General features: G+C 47.9%; 1 protein-coding gene across 1 annotated transcript; it reads left to right on the plus strand.

Annotated features, from left to right (window-relative positions):
- The first annotated feature begins 2,285 nt into the window (after nucleotides 1-2,285).
- On the plus strand, nucleotides 2,286-10,963 carry LOC147110329 (visual system homeobox 2). The gene is made up of 3 exons (XM_086002224.1): nucleotides 2,286-2,295; nucleotides 2,407-2,564; nucleotides 10,547-10,963. Exons 1-3 carry the CDS (start codon nucleotides 2,286-2,288, stop codon nucleotides 10,961-10,963), a joined length of 585 nt encoding a protein of 194 aa, XP_085858350.1.
- Nucleotides 10,964-11,348: the final 385 nt, after the last annotated feature.

Raw genomic sequence — 11,348 nt, forward strand, 5'->3', positions numbered from 1 at the left:
CTTGATCATCATGCTTTATCATTTTTTTCCTGTTGTGTTCAATCTGTTTTGCCTTGATCTGTGCGTTTTCCTCATTTTATATTTGAATTCTTGCTTTGTGTGTTTTATTTGTTTTATATTTTACTTTTTTGCCTGTTTGTTTTATACTCTAGTTCTTGCTCTGCGTGTTTTATCTGTTTTCAAATAAATGTTATCCTCCCTGTTCACCCTGTTTTCTGACTTGCGTGTTGCTCTGTGTGTTTTCGCTCTTTTAAATGTTATTTCTCACGTTGTACAGGCTCAACTTGGTCTTTGTTTAAACTGTTTCAGAGCTCTGTGTGTTTTATCAATTACTTGATGCTCCATGCAGTTTATGTGCTTTAGATTTTAATGTTGTTCTGTGTTTTATCTGGTTATATTTTATCACTCGCTCGGCATGTTATATTTATCCACAGCTCTCGTGTATTTAGCCTATTTATATTTAATTTTTCCTTTTATTTAATTTATTGTTTTGCATTTTTTATCTGTTTTACATTTTATTTTTCACTCTGTGTGGGGTAGTTTATATTTAATTTCTTGTTCTAAGTAGTTCATTTATTTTCTTGTGCATTTTATCTGTCTTATATTTAATTTCTTGCTCTGAATGTTTGGTCTGTTTTATGTTTCATTGATTGATGGCTGTGTGTTTTAGCTGTTTTATATTTTAATAATTGTTCTTTGTGTTTTATGTGTTTAATATTTTATTTCTTGCACTATGTTTTATCCGTTTTATATTTTATTTACTGATCTGTGTTTTTCTATCTGCTCTACATTTTATTTCTAGCTCCGTGTGCTTCATTCGTTTTATAATTTACTTTTGGCACTGTTGGGTCGATCTTGACGTTGTGCGATAGTGTTAAATTGGTGATAGCGAATCAGAAGCCTGTTCTACATCTCTCCCGATTTGTTTTATATGATTTACAATTAATTTCTCACACTGTGTCCTTTACCTGTTTTATATGTAATTCTCACTGTGTCCTTTACCTGTTTTATATGTAATTCTCACTGTGTGCTTTATTGTTTTATATGTAATTCTCACTGTGTCCTTTACCTGTTTTATATGTAATTCTCACTGTGTGCTTTATTGTTTTATATTTAATTTCCTGCTCTATTTTGTCTGCTTTATATTTTTTCTTGCTCCGTCAGTTTGACTTGTTTTCTTTTAAATTAACATAAGAACATAAGAACATAAGAAGTAGGAGCAGGAGTAGGCCATACGGCCCCTCGGGCCTGCTCCGCCATTCAATAGGATCATGGCTGATCCGAATCTAGACTCACGTCCACTTCCCTGCCCTCTCCCCGTAACCCCTAATTCCTTTATCTGCTAGGAAACTGTCCATCTCCATTTAAAATTTATTTAATGTTGCAGCTTCCACAGCTCTCTGGGGTAGCAAATTCCATAGATTTACTACCCTCTGAGTGAAGAAGTTTCTCCTCATCTCAGTTTTGAAAGGGCAGCCCCGTATTCTAAGATTATGCCCCCTAGTTCTAGTCTCACCCATCAGTGGAAACATCCTCACCGCATCCACCCGATCAAGCCTCCTCACAATCTTATATGTTTCGATAAGATCGCCTCTCATTCTTCTGAACTCCAATGAGTAGAGGCTCAACCTACTCAACCTTTCCTCATACGTCAACCCCCTCATCTCTGGAATCAACCGAGTGAACCTTCTCTGAACCGCCTCGAGAGCAAGTCTATCTTTTCTTAAATATGGAAACCAAAACTGCACGCAGTATTCCAGGTGTGGCCTCACCAATACCCTGTATAACTGCAGCAAGACTTCCCTGTTTTTATACTCCATCCCCCTTGCAATAAAAGCCAAGATTCCATTGGCCTTCCTGATCACCTGCTGCACCTGCATACTAACTTTTTGTGTTTCATGCACCAGGACCCCCAGATCCCTTTGTACTGTAGCACTTTGCAGTTTTTCTCCATTTAGATAATAACTTGCTTTTTGATTATTTTTGATTTTTTCTGCCAAAGTGTTTATTGCGCTATAACTCCTGCTCTTGTACTGCTGGTTCCATTTTACACCTGATCTAGGCTGACACCTCAGTGCGGTAATGAAGGAGTGCAGCATTGTCAGAAGTGCTGTCTTTAACATGAGACGTTAAACTGTCTGCCAATCCATGGGGATGTAAAAGCTCCCGCGACACTATTTGAAGAAACCCTGGTGTCCGGGCCAACAGTCACCCCTAAACCAACAGCACCGAAAACAAATTAACTTTATTCTTTATGGCACCTTGCTGTACTCAAACTGTCTGCCATGGTTACCAGTATAACAGTGACTGTACTTGAAAGATTATTAATTGGTTGTGAAAGTGCTGAGGGACAGCCTGAGGGTGTAGACAGAAACCTTTTTACCTTCTGTGATTTTTGCCGTGCAGACGAGTCGAGGCCGGTAAAGCAGCGACGAGCGCGGGCGAACTACAGCAGCTGGCAGCTGGAGGAGCTTGAGAAAGCATTCCAGACAACTCAGTATCCCGACATCTTCATGAGAGAGGCCCTGGCACTCAGATTAGACCTGATCGAGGCCAGAGTACAGGTACAGCTGACAAAAACATTCAGAAGTATATTTAGGGAGGGTGTGTGTAGAACAGAGGGCATACGGTAACGCTGTGGTATAGAGTAACATGGTGGTTCTGTTACTGGACTAGTAATCCCGAGGCTTTGTGGAACACCTCCGTTCAGTCCGTAAGGGTGACCCCGAGCTTCCGGTCGCCTGTCATTTTAATTCACCGCCCCACTCCCACTCTGACCTCACCGTCCTTGGCCTCTTGCATTGTTCCACAGAAGCTCAGCGTAAACTCGAGGAACAGCACCTCATCTTCCGATTAGGCACTTTACAGCCTTCCGGACTCAATATCGAGTTCAACAATTTCACATCATAACCTCGACCCCTATTACATTTTTACTTATATTTTTTATCCACACCTTTGCTTTGGGTCTTCCCTCCCCCTCCCCCCCCCCACCACCCCCTCTTTTCCTTTTTTTTCTCTCTCCCACATGGCAGCTGTCTCCCATTCTGCCAGCGTATTTCACACCTAATCTAGAGCCGTCTTTTGTCTCCACTAGCCCTATCACCATCTCGTCTGGTTTTGAATACCTCTTAATGTCTCTTCACTTCTCTTTTGTTCTCTCCCAGCCCCCATACTGGCCTTTTAATCTATTTCATTTCCTGTGCTTCTTTAGTCTTGACAAAAGGTTTGACCCGAAACGTTGACTCTATTTTCTCTCCACGGATGTTGCCTGGCCTGCTGAGTTTTTCCAGCATTTTCTGTTGTTATTTCGGATTTCCAGCATCCGCAGTATTTTGCTATCGTCGTAGTAATCCCGAGGCCTGGGTTAATAAGACGTGAATTGAAATCCCACAGCAGCTGGGGAATTTAAGTTCAGTTCATTAAATAAATCTGGAATAAAAAGCTACTATCAGTAATGGATTGTTATAAAAAGCCATCTGGTTCACTAATGTCCTTCAGGGAAGGAAATCTGCTGCCCTTACCCGGTCTGGCCGATATGTGACTCCAGACCCACAGCAATGTGGTTGACTCTTAACTGCCCTCTGAAATGGCAGCTCACCACCACCTTCTCGAGGGCAATTAGGGATGGACAATAAATGCTGGCCTTGCCAGCGACGCACACATCCTGTGCACAAATTTTAAAAAATGGGAGTGCAGGAGTCATTTGTGAGGGAGGAGTTCAAATGAGAGGGAGAATGTGGGAGAGTGCATGGGAGAGAGAGTGTGGGCTGGGGAGAGGGAGAGTGTGGGAGAGTGCATGGGAGAGAGAGTGTGGGCTGGGGAGAGGGAGAGTGTGGGAGAGTGCATGGGAGAGAGAGTGTGGGCTGGGGAGAGGGAGAGTGTGGGAGAGTGCATGGGAGAGAGAGTGTGGGCTGGGGAGAGGGGGGAGAGGGAGAGTGTGGGCTGGGGAGAGGGAGAGTGTGGGAGAGTGCATGGGAGAGAGAGAGTGGGCTGGGGAGAGGGGGGAGAGGGAGAGTGTGGGCTGGGGAGAGGGTGGAGAGGGAGAGTGTGGGCTGGGGAGAGCATTTAAGGGACAATAGGAAGTGTTACTGGGAGAAAGATTAACTTTTCTGGCGAATGTATCGATGTTTTATGCTAGCCTATTTGTACTGTTGAATCTATCAATCTTTTTGGAGTTTGTGTAGGTAATTAATATTGTACCTCTCAGAGTACAGTCTGTAACTCTTGTTCTAATGCTCCTTAAATTACAGTTTTATTCAATGTTATGACAATTTTTGAAAGCATTAAATTTTGTGTGTCATATAACATTGGGATTTTTCTGAACCGTACAGGCTGTTATTAAAATGAAGCTGCGATTAGAGAAGTCCTTTCCAGTTCAACCTGCCCCTCCTCCCCTCCCCCTCCCCCTCTGCCCCTCCCCTCCCTCGCCCTTTGCCCCTCCCCCTCCGCCCTCCTCCCCTCCCCCTCCACTCTCCTCCCCTCCCCTCCGCCCTGCTCCCTGCCCCTCCCCACCCTTCCCCCCTCCGCCCCTCCCACTGCCCCTCCCCCGCACCTTCCCCCTCCTCCCCTCCTCCCCTCCCCCTCTGCCCCTCCCCTCCCTCGCCCTTTGCCCCTCCCCCTCCGCCCTCCTCCCTTCCCCCTCCCCCTCTGCTCTCCTCCCCTCCCCCTCCGCCCTGCTCCCTGCCCCTCCCCTACCCTTCCCCCCTCCGCCTCTCCCGCTGCCCCTCCCCCGCACCTTCCCCCTCCGCCCCTCCCCCTCCCCCTCTGCCCCTCCCCTCCCTCGCCCTTTGCCCCTCCCCTCCGCCCTCCTCCGCTCCCCCTCCCCCTCCGCTCTCCTCCCCTCCCCCTCCGCCCTGCTCCCTGCCCCTCCCCTACCCTTCCCCCCTCCGCCCCTCCCACCGCCCCTCCCACTGCCCCTCCCCCCTCCGCCTCTCCCCCGCCCTCCTTCCCGCCCTCCTCCCCTCCCCTGCCTTCCTCCCCTCCACCTAGCCCTACCCCCTCCCCTCTGCCCCCTCCCCCTCCCCCCTCCGGCCTCCTCCCCTCCCCCTCCCCTCGACCCCGCCCCCTCCCCTACGCACCTCCCCCTCCCCTCCCCCTCCCCCCTCCCCTTACCCCCTCCCACCCCCTCCTCCCCTCCCTCTCCCCTCACCCTCCACCCCTCCTCCTCCCCACCACCTCCACCCCTCCCCCTCCACCTGCCCGCCTCCTTCGCCCCTCCCCCTCCCCCATGTCCCTCCCCTCCACCTCTCCCCCACCCCTTCCGCCCTCCGCCCCTCCCCCTCCGCCCTCCACCTCCCCGCCCCTCCCCTACCCCTCCCCTTCTGCCCCTCCCCCCGCCCCTCCTCCCTCCGCCCTCCCCGCTCTGCCCCTTCCCCTCTCTGCCCACCTCCCCTCCCCACCCCCTCCACCCTCCCCCTCCGCTCTGCTCCCCCCTCCTCCCTGCCCCCCTCTGCCCCTCCCCCTCCCCTGACCCTCCCCCTCCGCCCCTCCCCCTCCCCTTCTGCCCTCTGCCCCTCCCCCCTCTGCCCTCCCCCTCCCCCCTCCGCCCCTCCCCTGCCCCCCCACTCTCCCCGCTCTGCCCCTTTCCCCCTCCGCCCACCCCTCCCCCTCCCCCCTCTGCCCCTCCCCCCTCAGCACCCCTCCCCCTCCCATACCACCTCCGCCACTCCCCCTCCCCCTCTGTCCTCCACCCCTCCCCCTCCTCCTCCCCCATTCCAACCTGGCACTGCCCCTCCCCCCAGTTCAGACTGGTACTCCCCCCTCCCCCCGCACCCCCATCCAACCTGCCACTCACTCCTCTCCCATTCAGTCTGGCACTCTACCCCTCCCCCCACCCCCCTGCAGTCGAACCTGCCACTCTTGTTTGCTTGCAAGCCGGTTCCCCCCGGTACTCTCTCTGAGTTTGAAAAGATGCAGTAATGAGCTGCTAGAATGATTCGGAGGGTCAGAGAATTAAACATAATGCGGGTGGGCTCACAGAGGAGGAGACTGAGGTGGGTATGACTGAGGTTTACAAACTAACAAAGCCCGGCGATGTAGAGGATCGATCGGGGATACTTGGCGTGGGACAAGAGACATGAGCATAAATTGAAAAGGGAGAGATTCAGGCAGGATTCAAGAAAAGATGACTCCGTGGAGATGGTGGTCAGTTTTTGGAATGCCTGACCGGGCCGGGGGAGGGGCTTGTAGGGACCAGTAGGAAAATATGAACATAGGAACAGAAGTAGGCCATTCAGCCCCTCGAATCTACTCAGCAATTCCATTAGATCATGGCTGATCTGCACCTCAACTCCATTTACCTGCCTTCGAAAAAAAAGAAAGACATTGCATTTATATAGCACCTTTCATGACCTCAAGACGTCCCACATCCAATGCAGTACTTTTTGAAGTGTAGCCACTGCTGTAATGTAGGAAACGCGGCAGCCAATTTGCACACAGCAAGCTCCCACAAACAGCCTTAGTTTAACATCTTACCTGAAAGATGGCACCTCCGACAGTGCAGCACTCCCTCGGTACTGTACTGGGAGCGTCAGCCTAGATTTTGTGCTCAAGTCTCTGGAGTGGGACTTGAACCCACAACCTTGACCTCTAGTTCTAGACTTGCCAGTCAGGGAAAACAGCCTCTCAGAATCTACCCTGTCAAGCCCTCTAAGAATGCTATACATTTCAATGAGATCACCTCTCATTCTTCTAAACTCCAGAGAGTATCGGCCCAATCTACACAATCTCTCCTCATGGGACAGCCCTCTCATCCCAGGAATCAATCTAGTGAACCTTTGTTGCACCGCCTCCAAGGCAAGTGTATCCTTCCTTAGGTAAGGAGACCAAAACTGTGCACAGTACTCCAGGTGTGGTCTCACCAGGGCCCTGTATAATTGCAGTAAGACTTCCTTACTGTTATACTCCAACCTCCTTGCAATAAAGGCTAACATACCATTTGCCTTCCTAATTGTTTGCTGTACCTGCATTCGTGTACAAGGACACCAAAATCCCTCTGAATACCAACATTTACTAGTTTCTCACCTTTTAAAAATATTCTGCTTTTCTATTCTTCCTGCAAAAGTAGAACATTTCACATTTCTCCACATTATACTCCATCTGCCACCTTCCTGCCCACTCACTTTGCCTGTCTATATCCCTTTGCTGCCTCTTTGCGACCTCCTCACAACTTACTTTCCAACCTAGCTTTGTCTCATCAGCCAACTTGGATACATTAACCTAAGAACATAAGACGTAAGAGCAGGAGTAGGCCATTCGGCCCCTCGAGCCTGCTCCGCCATTCAATGAGATCATGGCTGATCTGATCTTGGCCTCAACTCCACTTCCCTGCCCGCTCCCCATAACCCTCGACTCTCTTACCATTCAAAAATCTGTCTATCTCCACCTTAAATATATTCAATGACCCAGCCTCCACAGCTCTCTGGGGAAGAGAAGGCACTCGGTCCCCTCATCTAAGTCATTGATATAGATTGTGAATAGCTGAGACCCACGCACTGATCCTTACGGCGCCCCACTAGTTACAACCTGCCAACCAGAAAATGACCCGTTTATTCCTACTCTCTGTTTTCTGTTCATTAACCAATCCTCAATCTATGCTAATATATTACCCCCAATCCCATGAACCCTAATTTTGTGTAACAACCTATAGTGTGGCATCTTATTGAATGCCTTCTGAAAATCCAAATATACTACATCCACTGGTTCCCCCTTATCGACCCTGCTAATTACACCCTCAAAAAGCTGTGTCAAACACGATTTCCCTTTCATAAAACCGTGTTCACTCTGCCCAATCCTATTATGATTTTCTAAGTGCACTGTTACCACATCCTTAATAATAGATTCTAGCACTTTCCCTACTACTAAAGTCAGGCTAACTGGCCTGTAGTCCCTGTTTTCTTTCTGCCTCCTTTGTTGAACAACGGGGTGACATTTGCTACCTTCCATTCTATGAGGATCATTCTAGAATCTAGGGAATTCTGGAAGATCATAACAAATGCATCTACTATCTCTGCAGCCATTTAAAAAAACCCATTAGGATTTGTCGGCTTTTAGCCCCATTACTTTCTCTAGTACTTTTTCTTCACTAATATTAATTACTTTAAGTTCCTCACTCTCATTAGACCCTTGGTTCCCCATTATTTCCAGTATGTTTTTTGCATCTTCTATTGTGAAAACAAATACAAAATATTTGTTTAACATCTCAGCTATTTCCTTATTCCCAATTATAATTTCTTCTGTCTCTGCCTCTAAGAGACCCACATTTACTTTTGCTAATCTCTTCCTTTATACGTAATGGTAAAAACTCTTACAATCTGTTTTTATATTTCTTGCTAGTTTACTCTCATATTCTATTTTCGCTCTCTTGATCAATTTCTTGGTCATCCTTTGCTGATTTTTAAAACCCTCCCAATCCACAGGCTTACTACTCTTTTTGGCAACATTATAAGCCTATTCTTTTAATCTAATACTATCCTTAACTTCTGTTAACTTCTCTAGTTAGCCACGGTTAGACCAGTGGAGTTTATATCCTTCAAGAGAATGCATATTCGTTGAGAATTATGAATTATTTCTTTAAATGTTCGCTATTGCTTATCTACCGACATATCTTTTAATCTAATTTTCCAATCTACCTTAGCCAGCTGGCACCCCATACCTCCGTAAATAGCGTTGTTTAAATTTAAGGCCCTAATTTCAGACTTAACCACATTACTAATTAACCCTGTCTCATTACACAAATCCAGATCTAAAATAGCCTGTTCCCTAGTTGGTTCCTCGTCATAGTATTCTAGAAAACGGCCTCGAATGCATTCCATGAACTCGTCTTCCAAGCTATTTTTGTCAATTTGGTTTGCCCAGTCTATGTGAAGATTAAAGTTCCCTACAATTATTGCATTATCCTTGTTACATGCTCCTCTACTTTGCTGATTTATACTTTGTCCAACATTATAATTACTGTTAGGGGGCCTATAAACTACTCCCACCAGTGTTTTCTGCCTTTTGTCAGCTGTGGTTCAGTTGGTAGCACACTCGCCTCTGAGTCAGAAGGTTGTGGGTTCAAGTCCCACTCCAGGGACTTGAGCACATAAATCTAGGCTGACACTCCAGTGCAGTGTTGAGGGAGTGCTGCACTGTCAGAGGTGCTGTCTTTCGGATGAGATGTTAAACTGAGGCCCCATCTGCTCTCTCAGGTGGATCCCATGGCACTATTTCAAAAAAGAGCAGAGGAGTTATCCCCAGTGTCCTGGCCAATAGTTATCCCTCAAGCAACATAACAAAAAAACCCAGATTATCTGGTCGTTATCACATTGCTGTTTATGGGACCTTGCTGTGCACAAATTGGCTGATGCATTTCCCAACAGTGACTATGCTTCAAAAGTACTTCATTGGCTGTGAAGCGCTTTGAGACGTCTAGTGGTTGTGAAAGGCGCTATAGAAATGCAAGTCTTTTTGTTATTTCTTAGCTCCACCCATACTGATTCTATATCCTGATTTTCTGGGCTAAGATCCTTTCTCACTACTGTTTTTATCTCATCCTTTATTATCAGGGCTAACCCCCTCAACCCCTTTTCCATTTTGCCTATCTTTTCTAAAAGTCAAGTACCTTGGAATATTTAGTTCCCAACCTTGGTCACCCTGCAGCCAGGTATCAGTAGTGGCCACTAGATCAAACCCATTTATCTCTATTTGTGCCATTAATTCATCTATCTTGTTACGACTGCTTCGTACATTCAGATATAGCATCTTTAATTTGAACTTTTTACTATTTTTCCCTGATACCAGAAGACAGACTAGACAGCCCTATATTTTTTTCTGGTCTTGAGATTTTTCAATGTTGTGGCCTCAGTGGCCCAGGAATGAAGCAGGCAGCTAGGATTCCTGTTCCTGATCACTACCCGGCCCCTCCTGGTACAAGGTGTACGTGTATGGGCTCGGACGAGGTTCTGCCTCGACACAGTAATGTCCGCTCGTCCTGGCCCTGCCCCTGCACACAGCCACTGTCCAGCCTGACACATGACTGACAGACACCTGCAGGAGCCAATGGCCAACGGCCGAGGCCTCTGGAACAGGAGCTAAGGCAGGAGTCAGTTCTTTCAGAGAGGAAGTAGGGGAAAGGGGAAAGGGAGAAAGCCAATTAAAGGAAAGACTTGCATTTCTATAGCGCCTTTTACAATCTCAGGATGTCCCAAAGCGCTTCACAGCCAATGAAGTACTTTTGAAGTGTAGTCACTGTTGGGAAATGTGTCAGCCAATTTGTGCACAGCAAGGTCCCACAACAGCAATGTGTTAATGACCCGATAATCTGTTTTAGTGATGTTGGTTCAGGAACAAATATTGGTCAAGACACCTCTGCTCCTCTTTGAACTACTGCCGTGGGATCTTTTACATCCACCTGAGAGGACAGAGGGGGCCTCGGTTTAATGTCTCATCCGACAGTGCAGCTCTCCCTTGGTACTGCACTGAAGTACAATGTAGAAGGGGGGAACTTTAATTTACCTTCATGCCCAGCTAAATGATCAGGCAATTGACTGAGGGATTTATTCCACAGGTTTGGTTCCAGAATCGTAGAGCTAAGCTGAGGAGACAGTTGAAGATCCAGGGAAGAGCCACAGAGAAGAGCAGAGACCAGGAGCCCAGCAACTGTCCCGAGGAGGAGAAATGTGACCATCCGGAGGTCCAACCGGTCAACCACAAGACGGAGAAAGCCATCTACCCCTGGCCGGGGTCCCAAGCTGACCGAGATGAGGTCCTGGTTGCCGCTCCTTTCCGGACAGTGGTGCAGGAAATCCGAGACAATTCCTGCCCCAGCCCGAGTCCAGAGGAGGTCCGCAGCTGCAGCATTGCCACCCTCCGAGCGAAGGCCAGGGAACACGAGGCCGTGATACACAGCGGGGCTGCTAAACTCCTCCCTGTCTCCCAACCCTCTTCTCCACACCACCTGGGAGCCAATGATGAGGCCATATAATATAGTCTGTAACAGAGTGCGCACACTGCAAAATACCGAGCGCCTGTATCATACAGAGCAAGGTTACACGCTGCACAACCCTCAGAGAGAACTTGTAACAGAGAGAGAGATTGTGTAACCGAGACAACGACTGACACAGAGGCACACAGAGGGTTTAATACAGAGAGACTGTAACACAGAGAGAGACTAACACACAGAGAGACTGTAATGCACACACAGACTGTAACACACAGAGAGATTGTAACACACACACAGACTGTAGCACACAGAGAGATTGTAACACACACACAGACTGTAACACACAGACTGTAACACACAGAGAGACTGTAACACACTGAGAAACTGTAACACACAGGGAGACTGTAACACACAGAGAGAGACTGTA

The sequence above is a fragment of the Somniosus microcephalus genome, chromosome 11, assembly GCF_052327205.1.
Source record: "Somniosus microcephalus isolate GS21.2 chromosome 11, FLI_Smic_1.0, whole genome shotgun sequence".
NCBI classification, from domain to species: domain Eukaryota; kingdom Metazoa; phylum Chordata; class Chondrichthyes; order Squaliformes; family Somniosidae; genus Somniosus; species Somniosus microcephalus.